This window comes from Falco punctatus (assembly GCF_963210335.1).
Source record: "Falco punctatus genome assembly, chromosome: 7".
In the NCBI taxonomy this organism is placed as follows: Eukaryota; Metazoa; Chordata; class Aves; order Falconiformes; family Falconidae; genus Falco; species Falco punctatus.
In genome coordinates this window covers 62,393,378-62,412,169 of record NC_137587.1, presented here as the reverse complement: position 1 = coordinate 62,412,169, position 18,792 = coordinate 62,393,378, and the positions used below count along the sequence as shown (strand labels likewise).

Here is an 18,792-nt window from a genome sequence, read left to right as displayed (position 1 = left end):
GAGCAAGAGGCAGTAGCGTGCACAGTTTCACCATGCAGCCATTAGCCATGCCTCTAGTCCAGGGGCACCTGAGATTCACGATCAGTTCAGCAGATGCCCTTGGGTTTATAGCTGCAAAACATCGTTGGAAGGTCATGGGAGCTTTGTGTGCTCCATACGGGGTGAGGGTTTGCAACAGCAGCGGCTCAAGGAAAGGATGCCCTGAGCAGAGTCTCTCCTCTTTTCCCCAGGGACCGGCCGGAGGATTCAGTACGTGATCAGCAAAGGGGGCAGCGAGGCGCTGCTGCAGGCTCTCGCTGCCGCTGCCCGGACCGAGCCGCCCGACCTCAGCACCCTCCTGCCCCTGCTTCGCCTGCTGGCCAGGGTCGGCCAGCGAGGTACTGCTGAGCCGTGGGGGGCTCTTTGGGTGGGGGGCTCAAAACTAATGGATGGCCCCAGCAGTAATCAGCGCTGGGAAGTGCCTGATAGACAGCTGTGAGTTTATTTGTCGGGGGTGTGCTGCTTGTCTGTGGTTTGGCCAGGTAGAGATCCTGGGACAGGACAGGGAGGGTGTATCTGTGCGTAGAGCTGTTTCTAAACACAGCTTTCACCCCTGTTCTGCTTTGGGTTGTCCTTGTGGCTAAAAGTCCTCCCAGAAGAAAATTTACTTGATGTTTCCTGATTGACAGACCTCTAAACTAGACTTGAAGGGTGAGGGGATATTATCACACCAGCCCATGACAAGCTGTGGGCCAACATGTCAAGGTTAGAGGGATGGGATGCTAGCAAGGGCCCTCAGCCTGTTGCTCCAAGACGTGCTGGGTACACTGAAGCACACCTGAAGTCTTACAGAGGTGACCCATGGGCTCCTGAGGTAACGGGGCCAACAGGGAAACACTGATGAAATACCTCAAAGGAAAAAAGGTGACAGGGCTGACAGCCCAGCTGAAGTGCCTCTACACCAATGCATGCAGCATGGGCAACAAACAGGAGGAGTTGAAAGCCACCGTGCTGCGGTGCATGTCAAGATTGGCAGTGATCACGTACTGGTAGATTTCACAGTCCTGAGGGGTATGGGAAAGGCAAAGCCAGGACCCTGGATTTTAGGAAAACAAACTTCCAGCTGTTGCAGGAATTAGTCAATAGGGGCCCCTGGGAAACTGCCCTCAGGGATAAGGGAGAACAGAGCTGGCAGTTCTTTAAGGACACTTTCCGTAGAGTACAAGAGCTCTCAATCCACATATGTAAGAATTGGGAAAGGGAGGCAAGAGACTGGCATGGCTGAGTCAAGACCTGCTGGTCAAACTAAAGAGCAAGAAGGAAATGCACAGGCAGTGGAAGCAGTGTCAGGTATGCTGGGAAGAGTACAGGGACATTGTCCAGTTACGTAGGGATGGGCTCAGGAAGGCCAAGGTGCAGCTGAGCCAAACTCAACAACACTTTTGCCTCAGCCTTCACTGGCCACATCCATTCCCACACCTCTTGAGTGGATGGACATCAAGGCAGAGGAAAGTCCCTCCACTGTAAGAGAAGATGAGGTTCAAGACTACCTGAGGAACACAAGCATACGTAAGTCTATGGGACCTGATGAGATACATCCCAGAATCCTGAAGGAATTGGCTGATATAGTTGCCAAGCCACTCTCCATGATATTTGAAAAGTCGTGGCAGTCAGGTGAAGTCCCTGGTGACTGGAAAAAGGGAAACACTGCACCCATTGCTAAAAAGGGTAGAAAGGAGGACCCTGGGGACTACCAGCCTCTCAGGCTCACCCCTGTGCCTGGCAATATCATGGAACAGAGCCTCCTAGAAGCTAGTTTAAGGCAAAGGGAGCACAGGAAGGTGATCTGACTCAGCCAGCATGGCTTCACCAAGGGCAAGTCTTGCCAACCTAGTGGCCTTCTATGATCAGTGGACAAGGGAAGAGATAAGGATGTCATCTATGGACTTCTGTAACACCATTGACACTGTCCCCCACAACGTTCTCCTCTCTAAATTGGAGACATATGGACTTGATGGATGACCTATTCAGTGGAAAAGGAATTGGCTGGATGGTTGCACCCAGAGGGTAGCGGTCAATGGTTCAATGTCTGGATGGAGATCAGTGACAAGTGGTGTCCCTCAGGGGTCTGTATTGGGACCAGTACTGTCAAATATCTTTGTCAATGTCATAGACAGTGGGATCGAATGCACCCTCAGAAAATTTGCAGATGACACCAAGCTGGGCGTTGCAGCTGACATGCCTGAGGGACTCGATGCTTTTGGTTTTTTTTCCTGTTTTCAGTGAGAATAATGTTGATCTAACTCATTGATACATTTGAATGCATTTGTTATATGAGATCTTGATTTATAAGATTGGGTGCAAATATGTTTATCAGCGCTGCTGCAGAGATCTGGTCTTTGTAATAGTTATTTGCTTTTCACAGATAGGAAGTTTGGGCTGAAAGTGCAGAAGGCAGAAGCAACTGATATAATACTGAGCCTCATAAGGAGAAACCTGGGTCACCACCTGCGCCTCATCCACTGCCTCTGGGTCCTGCGGGTTTGTGCTTCTAACGGTGAGTTCCTGCATTTTCCTCTTTTCCTCTCTGTGACAACTGTCAGAGTTCTTGTTTACTCATTTCAGTGCAAAGAAACATCATTCCTGATTAAGGTTACTGCCTGAATGCACTGTTAATATACAGAATCAGGCACAAAAGCCAGAACGACCATAGAAAGAGGTGGTCCCCACGGGGGCTATACAGCCTTTACAGTGTATTTCATCTATGGACTATGAAAATAAAAGCACTGTAGAGAAAAATATTAACGGCAGTGTTCTCCTATTCTAGAATACAGGGAGTCAATTCCTTTGCTTTGAGACTTGGGTACGTTAAGTCTCTATGCAGTTCCCATTACCATAACAGCCTAATGGCTCACTGTTGTTGATTGTATTGATCCTCAGAGCAGCTCCCAAGGAAGGAAAATACAGGTGGAGAAACAAGGAGAGAGAAATTAGCTACCCGTTCAAGGTCCCTCAGGAATTACATATTAGATCCTGGTCTTCCACCTAGTATCCCCCCTATCGCCCACCCCATGCACTGTCCCAGCCTTTCTTGCTTGGCAATGCCCTCATATTAAATGATTCAAGCGATGGGATTTCCAGTATTCTCTCCCAGGATCAGTACAGATTCATACAGGCTTGCCCGGCTATAGAGCACTGCATTTGTCAGCACAAATTTCTCTTTGCTGACTCTGACTCTTTCCTCTTCTTCCCCACATCCCTCACCCGGCAGATAATTCTTGACGGCCATCCTGTCTGCAGTCTGCTATATGCATCCTAAGATTTAGCACTCCTGGCGCCCAGCCCTGCAGGTCCCTTCTATCAGTACGGGAGCTAGCTTCATGCAATGGACTTTCTCAGGCAAGCAGCCAAGCCTCAACATTCAAGCCCTCTCCCTGTGATAAGCAGTATTTGAAAGGCTGAGTGTAACGGAAAATGCAGCCAAGGCCAGAAGCTGAAACGTGCCTTTATTTGGGTTTCACAGCTGTGTAGTGACCCTGCGCTGCCTCCCACCCAAAATAATCTGCACACGTCCCTGCTCCCTGCTTCAGTGCACCTGCATCTCAGCTCAGCTGCAGTTGTTGCAGAGGTTTTAGGATGCACACTGCAGCCTGGCCTCCTTGCTGTTAATCTCAGACGCCAGAACACCACCTCTGCTCCTTTGCTGGAGCGTCTCTGTCCCTCTCCAGGTATATCCAGCATTCTCCAGATGTGCTTCCCCCTCCAGAGGTAACGCTGACTTTGGGGGCTCTGTGGCCCAGCTGGGAAGCAATGGGAGAGGTCAGGTGTAGATCTGTGTGGATGTGGTACCAAACCAGGAGATTACATACTCCCAACCTTATTTTTATGGGGTGGAACTAAAAAGGATCCAGAAGCATATAAAATCTGAGAGCGCTTAGTTATGAAAGCAGAAAAGATGACTCCTTGTCACACACATCATCGGTTCTTTGCTCTGGGTTACTCCCTTCACAATCTCTGCAACCAGTTGTGTTAAAGGTAATAGCTTGAATGGCCTAGCCGAAATTAAACTGCATTCAGAAATACTCCTGACCCCCAAAACTACAGAATCATAGAACGGTTTGAGTCAGAAGGGATCTTAAAGACCACCTAGTTCCAAGACCCCTGCCATGGACAGGGACACCTCCCACCAGCCCAGGTTGCTGAAAGCCCCTTCCATACTGCTGAATAATAGCACGGAAAGAAAAACTCTGCCCTCCATGCCCCTGTGAAATAAGCTGTCCTCATGGAGTTGCCCGTGGGAAATGTGGGATGAATTTGAGCCCTGTCATTTTGCTGGGATTTACTATTTAACAGTTTATTACATATTTAACTGTGATTTGTCCTCTGGTAAGTAAAATTTTTACAGGAAAAGGGGCTTTGGGAACTCAGGGAAGAACTGCAAGACTGCTTTTGCATCTGATCTTGTCTCAGGTTGTGTCCACAGTTTTGTGCTTCAGCTTCTGTGCTTGTAAAGTGACCTCTGAAACCCAGCTGGGAGCCCAGAGAATCTGCTCATTGCCACAGGGGCAGCTACCCCCTTCTCCACATCACCTCTAAACACAATATTGCAGACCACCTGCTTCAGATCTGACTGCTTTTCTCTTTTATTGGCTCAGTTACCACAGGAACTACGCTTGGCATCAATGGAGCCATGGAGTTGCTTTTCAAAGTCATCACCCCCTACAGCAAGAGACACGTCAGGACAGTCAGGTAGGCGGTAGCCTCAAGGGAACTCATCTTTCCAGGACAGCAAGAAATAAAATTTTGGTTCCACTTGAAGAGGCAAAGAAATCAGAAACGGATGCCCGATTTCCATTCACGTTAAATCTGCAGGGTTTTTTAAGAGGCAGAAATAGTTCCCTGAAGGACACGTTAATACTGTGATTCATCATACAATTCATGCTGGTGGCCATTGATTTGTAGCGTACCCTATACAGTGATGGCAGTTTGATTGCAAGGTATCACCCAATAAGGACTGGATTTTGAGAAGCATGTACTGGCAGCAGACAAACTGCTCTGCCTACCCCTTAGCAAGAGCCTGCTGCCACCACTGGTCTGGGGACAGGTACAGTGGCATCGTGGCAGTGGTGCCTCATCTTTCTTTTGCAGACAGTTGTGACCAGGTCATCGTGATATTTTTGAAGTGTGACAGTTCTTGGCAGGATTAATCTAGGTCTGTTTTAAAGCCCATCCCAAATATTTCAAATAGTTTTTTTTCTGAAGACAGCAAGTCCCTTTTATATCTACACCTTAACGCTGAACATTAGTCCCCGAATTGTCCATTCTGACCACTTCCTCAGATGTCTTTCAAGGCAAACTTTGTAACATAGAAAACATCCACAGAAGGTCATAACACATTTTTTGGGGCTTGCTCATTACAAACAGGAGGCAGAATTTACTGCTATGAGCTGTGCCCACACAGTCCCATTTGCTTAAGCAACACAGAACCTGCCAGCTCTCCTGCTTAGACACGGAATGCCTTGTGGAGCACATAGTCCCCACTTGTTCATGCACATCTCAGCAAGGACGTGGCAACATTCAGTCAGTTTGGGCTTCTGCGTGGACCTGACACGACTCATGGCAGCTGATTACTGAGGAAGTAGCTTTAGATTGAGCATGTAGGTGAGAATTGGATGGACAGACATGGCACAACAGTTTGACCGGTACTTGCTTAGCTATGGTTGAACTAGGGGTCAGTCACTCTGTATAAGGGCACTAGTACACAATGTCCATCCTGCTGTTACCATCAAGGGCTGGTACCAGTTCTTCCAGTACCGCCAGTTACACAATACTTTGCATGGGAAGCAATTTGAATTAATTTCCACTAGCCGCAAGTGATGAACTTGCGTGTCAACACATGGTACTGTTATTTGCTAAATGCAGCATTCTTCCAGTTCTGCCTACATGTCTGGGGCTATAAAAAAAAATTTAGCGGTTTACTTTGCTAAATAAGATACTGAGTGGGCCCAGCAGATGCACAGCTTCCTGCAGCTGCCTTGTTAATGGAAGCCAGCTCCATTTTGCCTGCATTTTTGGCTCTCTAGTATAGTGTTAAGCACCTGGAACTGCTTCACAGCTTCAGTTCTCTCTTAGGCAGAGTACCTGTGGTTCTTCTGCATGGTCTGTCCAAAAGCATAGTATCAGGATGTTTCCTACAAGGGGGTTTGGACACTACCCAACCCAACCCAAATAATATTATTACTAGAATATTATTGCTAGGATATTATTCCTAGGATATCTGAGCACCTTGTAAGATAACCCTCAGACCTCATGTTATAACTTCAATCTTTAAGAGTCAGGGAGTCCAGACAACTCTTTATGTATGACAGGGATGCCCAGGATGAGTTAGACCCAGAGCTGGGTTAACCAGGAAAGCAAATTCGACTCGATTCCCTAGTTCCCTTCCTGTGGAAGTGTTGGCTGTGATTAAACTAGCGTTAGCTCTACTGCTGTGATAGCCTCATGGGCCAGGATCTGTGTGTAATGGGACTTGGGCCTGTATCTGTTCTCTGTTAAGCAATGGGGCTGGCTGTATAAAGGTTTTTTAGAAGAATTTTGTGCAAAGCTGCCTTTTGCACTCGCTGTTTCCTCTGAGGGAAGTAGAAAACTTGGTATCTGTCACGCATTTCCAGCCTGGCTTTTTGCTGAGATTCATTTGGAAATGCAGCTAGTGCTGCTGAGGGCTGTTGTAACATAGGCTCTAAAGTGGTCTAGAATACTCATTTCTTAGCAGAAAGGGAAAGAAATACCCTTCAAAGAAACACACTGCTTTTTATTTCAATGATTCCAGGTTGTTAACGTGCAATATCTGGGTTTTTCTTTCTTTTATCTGATTGTAGAAGAATTGTTTTGAACTCCTCAATGGACCTTTTTTTCCACTTGGGACATACACACCCCCCGCAGAAAGTGCAAACTCAAAATTTCCCCTCGATAAAACTCCAGTTTTATTTCTAATAGGCCATTTTATTTACAGCTGAAAAGTTTGGATTTATTTTCCCTTTGGGGAAAGGTATGTTATACATTAATCATTGCCTACCTCAGCATCCTCATTGCTACTTCAGTTTCCCAATTTCCTTTTTTTCCTTAAGATATTTGTGTTCTTAAAGCATATTTTTGTATGCAAATGGAAGATAAAATCTTTCCTGGGACCCAGCTCACAGAAAAAGGTGATGTGGTCCCCACCTACACTTGGTTTAACGAGCAAGAGCCATAAATCAGCTGAAGCCTGGTAGACACTCAGCTGGCCTGCCTAGTGCTCAGAGCCGCTTGTTTCATTTAATAACTAGAAGCAGCTGAGAAGGTCAATGGCTCAGTGGAGACAGGCTGGTTTATATCAGAAGAAGCACACAAACCTGTTCTATTTCAAAAAAAGGCTTGCAACCTATTTAAAGGCACTAGTCTCTTATTATTTGGTAGGGTTTGTACTTGCTTGCAGTCTGTTTGGAAACACTCTTCTCACTGGGGAACAGTGGTTTCAAGAGGTGTCACTGGTAAGAATTTAAGTCCTGAGACTACTAGTCTGGGATGTAGGGTGGGTTACAAATCTTTTTTCCCAGTATTAGTGAATGCCTGGGATAGCTATGGTCTGAAATTCCTGGGCGTCTTTAGAATTCATCAGAAAATGGAGGTGGGTGCATGGGAAAATGTCGTGTTTTCCTCTGAGCTGTTTTAGTTAATAACTTGTAGGGTGACTGGGGGAGGAAGATTATGTACTTGTTTTTTGAGATGGGGAGAAAGAAATAAAAAGGGGTCATGTGCTTTGTCTAGTTCAGCATGTGCTCCTGGTCATCTGACACTGGTGTGGCTCTTCCAAAGTTGCTGTGGCTCTGCTGAAATCTGCAGCGGGTTATTTTGCGTAGTTAGCTGGTGACAAAAACATCTGCTTTGTCTTGGTCATCTGGACAGAACTTGAAGAAAACACTTATCTGTAACCTGCCTACGGAGGAAAACTCCCATGTCCTCCCAGCAAGCCTCTGATCCTCCTTTTGTATTTGCTCTTGATACCTTCTCTCCATTTCGTAACTATGTGCCACCATTGTTTGCCTTCCTGCTGGGTAGGAACAGCTGGCAGCTGTGGGGGCTGAGATTATCCCTGTTCTTTGATCAGCTGCCAGGAATACGGCATTGGAAAGGCAGCACTTCTCTTGTGGATACACCCGCATTCTCCTGTTCTGGGCAGCAGCAGGACCAAGGTCACTTTAAGAATCTGCCCTGGAGAGTGCACTATGAGAACTATTTATTTAGCCAGCTAAGATGTGGAAACAAGATACATAGTCCTATTTATTTTTTGCAGTGGCAAAGCTCTGGGTTATTTAGAAATAGTCTCCCATGCTCCAATTGACCTTCTCTGGGTGCATGCCAAGTAGCTCTGATTCCCCTGAGACTGTGACTCATGGACTTTATTGGTCTTAGTTGGGCATTTGAGGTCTTCAGGTTGCTGGTGCCATGACTGTATGGATCTCCCCAGGACAACCCATATCTGAAGTAAGAGACATACGAAAAAATTGTGAAACTCGCTGAGGTTTAGAGAACTCTTAAGCACTGTGAAATCCAAGAGATGGAGACTTCAGGCTGTCTTGCTCATCTCTCATAATGCTGTGCTGCAGAGAAAGTTTTCTGATACCTTTTATAGGGACGGTGTAAAATAAAGCAAGGTGATGTTCTGTTTATGCCAGTAGCTGGGATATCTGATGCGAGTGTGTGTGACACTGAAATCTTCACTCCATCAACACCTTCTCTAATGCAACATCCCTGATGTCCCACACAGTGCAATGGCCCCTGCTCCTTTCACCTTTTTTATTCCCCGTATGTTCCATATCTTCTAACCTTCTCTTGCTTTCCAGTGTCATCCCTTTCAACACCCTCGCTGTTTTCCCAACTTACTTGTTCTGTGAGATTTTTGGATGTGTTGTGAGCAGCTGGACGCAGATTGTTACAGTGGTAGATTTTTTTTTTTTTTTTTTTTTTCCTTTGGCCAACCAGGAGCTGGGTCCCTTCTGTAGGATGCTGTCTCCACATGGCCAAGCATCAGGTATCCTCCCCAGGCTGCTGGCACATGAGGCCAACGGCGCTGGAGGCTCTGTGTTGTCCGTGGCTACGTGTTGTGCTGGCCTCTTCTAGGACTACTCAAGCTGAATGCAGTTTATCAAAGTGAGTCAAAATAACCCCCCAGAATTTATGATTCCTTCCTATGTGGAAGATCTGTCTTTTAGAAAATAGCAAATGATGGTGTGACCTGTGTCTGGGTTGTTGCCTCCATTGTTATATTTTTTCTGTTAAAAGGTTGGCAGGCAGTCTTATTTCTGCAGTTTTATTAAAAGCAATTTAGAAAGTCTTTTAAAATGTCTTTGTTTCTCAAAGCTTTTTGTGAGTACATCTATTTACCACACTGTGCAGAGCTGGCTAATGGTGAGTGTTTGCATAAACCTCATATGAGAGATTGCCGCAAGAATGAGTATTTGTCAGAATTAAACCTCTCCTTCTGTGAGCATTCACAAACCTTGGCTTTCTACTCTGGGCTGTTCCAGTAAAGTTTGACTACTTAATTAAAAGTGGAAAGTGAATAAAAAAGGTCTGGGAATGGTGCCAAATGAATTCACTCAAAAATGTGATATGCAGAAATTATCTGCTTTTGCTCATGTCCAGCATTGCCCACTTCTGACATTTGATCGCAATTCTTCTTATGTTTGGTGCTGATTGAATGGTCCCAGCTCTGCAGACCCTTGCCCATAATCTTTCTTTCCATTAAAGGAAGGAAATCCTCTTGTGTAACTCTATTCCATCCGGGGTGGATATCTGGACTCCTCACATGCTAAAGGAGAAAAGAAGCAAGTTTTCTTCCCCTGTATCAAATGTTTGCCTCTAGAAGCTTCAGGTGGCTTGGAAGCATTTATTTCTCTCTGCTGAGTGGAGGCTGAGTCTGGAGGGGTTAGCTTGGAAGCAGCGTGATGAGCGTTTAAGGTGGGCTCAGGTAGATGGTTGCTGAGAGAGATGTGGAAAACGCAGTCCTCCCCAGCTAGCGTCAGGGCTCAAAACGCAGGAGGAAATAAGAGCACCAGGTGCCTTGTCTTTGGTGATGTGCGCTCAGGGGCGATCTGAGGTGGGGAGTGACTCGTGAACCTGAAATGTGCAAGAATAACCATGACACTGTTGCCGTGGCTGGGCAGTGGTTCCTGTGTTACATGCTTCTGTCACAATGTGAGCTGAAAAGATTTTTACTGAAGCACTGAAAGCAGAGCTTGTGCAAGCGAAGAGAGGAATGTCAAGGTGATCAAGAAGGCACATCTAAAGCTAAAAGCCCAGTTCTGATGGGTCCCTATTTAATCAGACGTTGTGTCAGATTGACCAAGGGGAATATGAAAGCCCTGGAAATGCTGAAAATATAAGTTAAGAGGCTGTATATAGTTTCAAAATAGGTGTTGACTATATGAATATATAGTCAATATACGACTATACATTTATATATATATGTATTACTCTGCTTTTCTATAAAACCTATTTGCACACAGCTGAGATTCTGTTTTCTCACCTTGGAACTGGTGCTTTTCATGCAAGATAAAATGTAAGTGTTGAGCCCATAGTGTTGAAAAGTGACCAAGCTGCCACATCGGCAAATACTTGTAAAAGTGACCTCCTGTGACCTTAACAACAGCAGAAGAAATTGGAACAGCAGTGGGCTATGTCTCTTTTAGACAAAGAAAAAGAGGAGATGTGTAGCAGGGATGACCTGAATACTAGACTTACGTCTTCCGTTAAGAAGGATGGAAAGACGAATGGAAGAGATCTAATTGCAAATGCGACCTAGACCCAGCACAGGCTGTTAAGAATTTCCTCAGGCTTAATGCTGGGTAACTTCTTGCTGGTAGACCACCATATACATTTGTTACAGTTCCATCTCCTGGATTGTCCTAAACTTTCAGCTGCTTCCTGCTTGAACAGAAGAACATGTTGCATGGTCACTGCCAGCCAATATTTTGGGAATGAGAGGAAACTCGACAGACCAACATGGTGATTAGTTCCTCTGCAATCTGATACGGGAGCTGTTGTGACTGCTTCTTTTTGAGAAATGCTCCACATACAGCTTTATGCCTTTGTTTATTTGGCAATGGTTCCTGATAGGACATCAAAAGCAAATCATCCTTAATTCCACTTGTTAGTCTGTGTTTTGCCATTAATCGTGTTGAGTGGTTTGGATATTTAATTGGAAAGTAACACATGATTCTATTGGAATGTGGTCAGAATTAATCAATGTTTAGTGCCTGCTTATTCTCAAATTTCTGTTTGGTTCATTTGATCCCTGTAGAAAATGCACAGGAGGGGCTGAAATTTTCTTTTGAGCTATGTCACAACTAAATGACATGCTTCCCATCTGGCCTTGATCTATATGGGATTTAGCCTAGAATTCCTGCTAAATAAAACTGGTAAATAGTGTTCTGAATGAGATGATGCCATCATCAACAAGGGGAAAAGGGTTGTCTTTAAAATTCTTGTGTATATCAAGCATCTTTTCAACTTGACCAATATCTCAGATAACATGGAGCAGACATGTCTCCATCACTGAGATAAGTAAGTAAAGCCTAGTCTTCAAATTTAATGCAATGAGCCATTGTAATAGAAGAAATTATCTTGGAGGCAAAGGTGTCCCAGTTTTATGCAGTTTCCTCTCCTCTGTTCTTTCTATGGTCTGTATGGTTTCTCTCAAAGATTGACCTGTTCTAATATTAATAATAAGTTAGAAAATCTCATTTCAGACTGATGGTATCTCAGGGCTGCTTTGCAGAGTAAATAGAGTTGCATTTCAGAATTATACTTTACTGCCATTGTACCGTTAATAGCAGCAGATGAGAGAAATTGAAAAATTAAGAGGCAGAGGCAAAGGAGAAAGAGGTGCTTTCACATGAGATTTGAAAATAGATGAAGAGTTGATGAGGCAGAGAGGAGTAGCAAGGTTGTTCCAGACGGCTGGGTAAACACGTTGCATACAGAAACCCTGGTGCCATCTCTTGGTAGCCTCTGGAATGGCAAGATTAAGGACAAATCCACCCACCTCCGTGGCATAAAAGATTGGTGAATGAACACTATATAAAGAGAAATCCACTTCTGAGCTTAACGGCATGTCATGGGAAGGGAGGAAGTGGTTTATAAATGGACCCACTTAGTGAGACTGTTATTTGGAAAGAGATCTTTGGGGTTTTTTTTCTTTTAGGTCTAGCTTATGTTTTACATTAATTCAGGTAGAGGTAACAGTCTGGAAAAGAAACAATGCTTTCAGTCTAAGGTCTTTCTTTGCTTGCCCATTATTTCTTCCACTGCGAGCTAGCAGGTTATATTTGGAAAGATGGTATGAGGGCAAGTTGCTGCTGTTCTCAGGTTCTTGACTTTCCACACCCAGTGGCTATGGCAGATGCAATTTGTGGCCGACCTCACGTGATGGCTTTGGGTATATCTATACTGCAGGTGACTCTGTGCTCCTTGGGTGGGAAATTCTCTCCGCCCTAGGTTTTATTTACCTTATTCTGCTAACAACTGTTAAGGCTTGCAGCAGGGCTTCCAGTGTGGGCTACCCAAGCTTCTTAGGACATATTATCCAGTCTGGGAGCATTGTTCATGTTGCTGTATCTGTCTCGCTGCTGGTGTCTGTGCTAACTAGATTAAAGCTAACACTTGGGTGCTTCGCTGCACTGCAGTCGCATTGCCTCTTAAAAGCTCTCTGTGAGATGTATCGCCCACGTAGCTGGGGAAACCACTGTTGCTCCCATCCAAATGGGAGGTAGGACCTAATTTCATAAACTAGTTGCATCTCAGAGCATTTCCCAGAGTTAAATGAATTGTTAATATTCACCGTGATTCCTTGCAGCTGAGTGTGACAGTGCCACAGGAGGATAGGTCAAGGCTGGCACGTACTGGTTACGCTAGGCATTTTGTAAGCAGCACCGACGGAACAGAGTGGAATAAATCAAAACAAAGACAAGTGAGACCAGAGCTAGAAGGATTACAAAATAATATGCAACCTAGGAAGAAATGAAGGATTTGGGAGGACTTCTGGAAGTTGATGGGCTATCTGTGAGATGAAGAGCGGGCAAGCTGCTCCAGGTCTGGAGGTGCAGAGGGGAGGCTTTTGCCAGTGATGGTAGGGCTATAAGGGTAAAGAAGGAGAAAAGTCTAACGGCAGAAGACAAAAGATCTCATGTCTGAAGTGCTGATCTGAGACACAGTGTGTTACTGTGCACGGGTTGCCTTGGGTCAGGCTTTTTATATGCTCAATACATACACTGAGACCCACACCTTTCTAATGCCCTCCTAAGGGCGGTGAGGGTGTAGTCAGCTGTGTCCAAGGCATTCAGTGAGGACAGAGATGGGGGGAATGAGAAAAGGGAGAGAAAAGCAGTAGTGAATCTGTGGAAGGTTTGTGCTCAGGCAGGATGCAGGTGTAGTGAGTGCAGAACAGGCAGAGTAGAGTGAGCAGCATGGTTGTGTGACCTTGTAAGCATGCTTGGGGTGGATGTTAAGTGCCAAAGCTTTCAGAAAGCATCAGCCAGAGAGCCCTGGAGGACTGGGACTGGAGGGAAGGGGTTTCTAAGCAAAGCCTGTCTGAATTGGCTTGTAGAGGTGATGAACAGGTATCCACCCTACCTCTTCACCTGCTTCCATTTTCCTGTGTCAAGAAGGCAAAGAAAGATTCCTCCCTTTGAAATAAATGAGTTGGGTAATGATGTAAATCTCTGATAGAGGCCAGAGAGCCAGTAGATAAAGCTAAGGGCGCTCATTTGTGTGTCAGTGCATATGACAGCCCAGGAATCTCCTCTCCTTTGCTTTTCGCTTGATTTATTGTCGTTTCTCCTCCCACCCAGAAGCCTGTTATCCTTATGAAGAGGGTAGAAAGCGGCTCTGAAATCCTCCTCACAAAAGCTTTCAATCCAAAGGTAAAGGGAAACTTGATGGAAACAACGGTGAACAGAAACCTCAGTACAGTGCGGCTACAGCAACAATTTTGCATGATGCTGGCCCCAGGCAGGTGCTGTCCCTGCAAGCCACACAGCCCTAAGAAATTTCCTGGGGCTGCTGTGGGTTTTTTCCAGCTCCCCCAGTGCTGGCGATGCTGGCATGTGAGGGGTAAGCCAGTCTCTAGAACTATCAGTGCTTTTAAAGCACAACAGTGATTAGACTTGCCCTGGGCAGAGTTATATGATGTGGTGTCAAAGCCCTTAGCAACAGCCTCTCTACCCCAGGATTCCCTGTCCCGATAGCACTGTTGGAGCTGCACCAGCAGCCGCTACCAGCAGCAGGGTAGATGGTTTTAGCAATGCAGAGGCAACACAACTGACTCATTTCCAGCAGGCAGAAGAGAGTGAGCGAGCTCCAAAGTCTTCACAGTCTCTTTCAGGCTCTTTTGGGTAATTATTGAACACTGATTATAGATAATAAAAGAGAAATTATAAATACTAGTGTATTTACCAAGCACAGGTGAAATGAGTTTTGTTAGCGAGAGAAGGTTTTGTAGCAGCGGTGCTGCAGATGCAGCACAGGTCCCTGGCTTGCTGACGCTGGCAGGGTTCTTTTCTCAGTCTCTTTATCTGCAGGGCAACACTTGGAATGGCAGCAATGCCAGTAAAATCTGTAAATAAACCCAGAGTTGAGCTGCTCTGGAATGTGTTCAGAGACAGGGCTTGAAACAAGGAGAGGAGAACCTGAAAACCTGGGGAAGTGGCTGGTGAGGAAGAGCAGGGCTGCTGACTCCCCATACGGCTGCAGCTCTGGGGTTGGGAATGGAAACTCCCCCTGAAGCGTAAACCTTTGGAAAGGTCAAGGCTCCGAGACCAAGCTTTTGCTGTCAGGCTGCAGCCACAGCCAGGCTATTGCAGAACAGAAAAGAGAAAATTGTCCCATATCTTTGGCTCAGCTACTCTGTGCGTTTCTTTCCTCTTCTGTGTTAAACGGATATAGTTCGGGCTTTGTGTGGATCATAGGATGTACATTGTAATGGCACAACAGCTCTCACTGTCTACTCAAAGGTTTAATTCCCTTCTTGTTTTCCATTGTTGTTTTAAATTGCACTTACATGCTTGTGTTTATTCCAGCTTTCACCACCTTCCAGATTTTTCTGTGTAGAAAAAACAAGGGCACGGGTAAGAACCATCCTGATAATGCCCATAATTTTAACTGTGCTTTTAAATTATTTATCCCCATTGCTTCATCCTTATATTTACAGCTCAAGTTCTACCAGCCTTGGCTTTGATATGGTGTTTTCAAATCCCAGAGTTTGGCTCAATTATATAAGATGGAAGCTTTCCAATGAAAGGAGAAATGAAAAAAAAACCCAAACCCCTAACTTTTATTGCTTAGGCTTTTGCAAATTACTGCTTCAAAAAGCCCCTGCAGTTATGCCAGTGTGACATTGCAGCTTTCAAACAGCAAATATCAAGAGAATTTGACCCATTATTTGCTGCGTTTTGGCTTGTTTACTGACTTTTTCTTCCTTCTAAATCCTCTAGCTAAACGTTGTGAAGAACAGGCACCAGCACTAAGATGTGACCAGCTTATTGCTTCATAAAGGATTATACATGTGTAACTGAAAAATATGATTGGTGTGTGCCTGGCTGGAGCAGCCACAACAGCCAGATGCTGGCTTGCAACCAGCCTTGCAAGCTCTGTGATGGTGTAGTGACCTGTGTTGCACTCGAGGCTAGTGCGTACTGCCTGTTCTCAAATCTCCTTGCTTGTAGATGTAGGGATGGAACCTGTGGCTGTGCTTTGGGTGCCCCTGGTAGTACAGTCATCCTACCAACATTTTAATGCAGCCTGCATGTTGAATCTCAGCTGGGTGAAGTGCTATATGGAAAGCAACATAGGTGATCTAGCTGAGAATGCTCTATCTCTGATGCTTGGGCGTAGTTCAGTTACTAAACTACATGTACTTCTCTTTCTTTCTCAGGACCCCTGCCTATAACATTCCCACTGCCATCTTATATAGTCCATCTTTGTTCTTTGAAACGCTAAGTATCTGGAAGTACTGTGTTGCAGAGAGCCTCATCTTTGACCTGCAGCCTGCAGGTTGCCTTCCCTGCAGTAAGATGTTCTACTGCTGTCCTGCCTCAGCTGCAGAGATGAGGACAGGACAAGGACAAATTCACAGCAGGTGTTGGAATGGTGGTGCATCTGCTGCTGTTGGCAGCTGTAGCCTTTTGGCAAGTAGGCTGAGCCACCATCACCAGATAGCTCCTGCAGAAGATGCATCCTCATTTATGACATCTATCCTATTTAGTTTGAACTTGGTCATGTGTCCTCAGATGACCCTTCTGCCTTTCCTGTCACGGTTTGGAGCTCTTACCTCCACAAAGCTGGTGCAGGGCAGTGTGGATGCTGTTTGCTTTCCGCACCTTGGCTCTTTTTCCTGCAAAGACGTATTTCTGTGCGTATACTACACAATACACCAGTATCCCCATTTCCCCTTCCCACATGTCAAGTGAGACAGAAACCATGGAATTGTTGGATGGAGGTGAATAGCAGGATGGCTTTTTTCTGCTAAACCTTTATTGAAAGTCCCAGGCAAGTTAATAAGCTTTCCTCCCTGCTCTGCAATTGCAACATCTATTTTCCCAAAGACTTCATGCTTGCTGTACTTGCCTGTGGCAAAACTAGTCAGTACTATATGTTTCTAGCACCATTCTACATGTGTTTTGCAGTCCTCTGTTTTGGCAACACACAGTGGATAAAACTGGCATTTCTTTTGCATATGAGATGGATTTGAAAAATTTCTTATAAACTGCCTATTGGTGTTGACTGAAGGGACTTGGATCAGTGAGGACTGAGTTTTCTGAATGGATGTCTGGATTTTCAGAGATATTTAGATATGCAAAGATCAAAGGGAATGTAACCATGGCAGAAACCCTCTCAGCAGGTTAAAGGCCTTAACTCATAGTCAAAAGGTACTTCTGTCCTGAATATACAAAGAGGCTTTGAAAAGTCCTGCTGAGTGTTAGCTGCATGTGTAGATGGAAAAATGCCTTTTAAATTCAGGTCAAGATGCCTAACATGAATCTAAGAGATTGCTACTTTGTGTTTTTCAAGCATGTTTATGCATTGTTTTCAATTTGAGACTGATTTAATAGTACCAGTCAAGCTCAGTATTGCGTACACACACAGCTTACAAACGAAGATCCCAGTATTCCCAAGCGTGTTCGCATTTGGCAGGGGCGGTTTGGACCATCAAACTGTCAAGTGCCCAATTCACAGTAAATTTGGTGCTGAAGGGCTAAGCATGTATCTGAGGAAACACAATCATTGGAAGAGATGAGAAGTGGGGATAGCTGGAAAACAGGAGGAAATGGGTGACAGCTCCTGCATATTTTCTTCTATATATCTTGTTGAAATTCCACTGGCATGTGAGCTTTTCAGGCAGCATTAGCTCTGACCGCCATCCTTTGGGATTTAGGTAAGAGCAATATATAGAAACTGCCCAACCTGAGCGCACAGCAAGGGGAATGGTGCTTACCTACTTGGGAAGCACATGGAAATTGGTAAATGGAGAGTGTTGCGTGCAAGGAGATTAACAGGCATCAATATATATTTTTTTTTCCACTTGCTCTCTACTGCAAAGGTGGATGTAACACTGTGTGCTGTCAGTGCTGCAGCCGATGTGTAAACAGCTACTCACACATTCAAACCATGGTCTTAGTACTACAGGCGTACTGTCACCAGGCACCCACCAGCAGGCAGAACTCGGTAGGGTTACAGGGTTATGTTGTGACGTTATTGCCAGCTCACAACTACCCAAGTTGCACCTTATCATGCAGCACAGGAAGGGTGATGCCAGTAGCTACGCTTGTGTGGAGCAACTTCTTGCTCAGGCATATTCAGAGAAACTCTGCAAGGCAGCTCTGTTCCCTAGAGGTTTTAAGCTTAAAGTTTCCTTTGGCTGGACTTTATGGATGTGCTTCATCTGAATAGGACCAGAGGGGAAACTGAAATGCCATATAAACTCAAACTGATGGATCTATTTCTAGAGCCTTGTAATATGGAAACAGTACCATTAGATTAAAAAGAACAAACACAGTTTTTCATCTTGTGTTCAATATCAGTTATTTCTTCTTTTATTTTGAAGCATCTGACTGTTGCTTAAAGGAAAAGCTGCTACACAAGTCAGCCTTGTTTCTTGGCAGAGATCAAGGAAGATGGTGCTTTCTCTGTCCTTCAGCTTCATGCTTCATATTCTTTTCAAGTCTCTCAATTTGTACACATTTTAAAAATTAATTTTCCTTTTTGTTTATTTCTTTGGTTAAAAAGACCAACCAACCAAACCCCTCAAACAAAACAAGCCTCAAAATCCTAAGCAGCAAAACTGGAGAAACACCTGAAATGAAAACTCCAATTCCCCACCCGTCGCAGCAGCCCAGCTACATGCAGCAAAGGTTGCTATTTCAAATGCTGCTGCTTTACAGCTCAAGAGCACCTTTCATTACAAACTGCTTTTTAAAGATGTTGTACCCTGAGATTACCGCTGCCTTAGAGATAGTTTGTACTAACCAGCAGCCAGGGAGAACTACAGCTCTTAGCCTTGATTACTTTGAAACCAGCCTCCCTTTTGTGCTTTTTAATAGCTCTGGGCACAGGCAGTGACATGTGAGATACCTCGCTACCCGGACTGTCAGCGATGCAAGCTGCCCTTGGTTATCTTGCTGCCAGCAATTGATAGTACCCATAAAACAAAAATCATGCAGTTGTTTGCAGGCAGTATAGTGTGAGTGCAGGCTCATTTTATGGCATGATAAAGTTCCA

The 18,792-nt window shown here is 45.0% G+C and overlaps 1 protein-coding gene across 1 annotated transcript in view; it reads left to right on the top strand.

The window, feature by feature from the left end:
- The window catches only part of AGBL1 (AGBL carboxypeptidase 1), a 465,261-nt gene that overhangs the window by 55,561 nt on the left and 390,908 nt on the right, over positions 1-18,792 (top strand). The window contains exons 3-5 of the mRNA XM_080396228.1: positions 231-377; positions 2,405-2,536; positions 4,635-4,728. Of these exons, the coding sequence (XP_080252354.1) occupies positions 231-377; positions 2,405-2,536; positions 4,635-4,728 (373 nt within the window). The remainder of the gene's footprint in view (positions 1-230; positions 378-2,404; positions 2,537-4,634; positions 4,729-18,792) is intronic.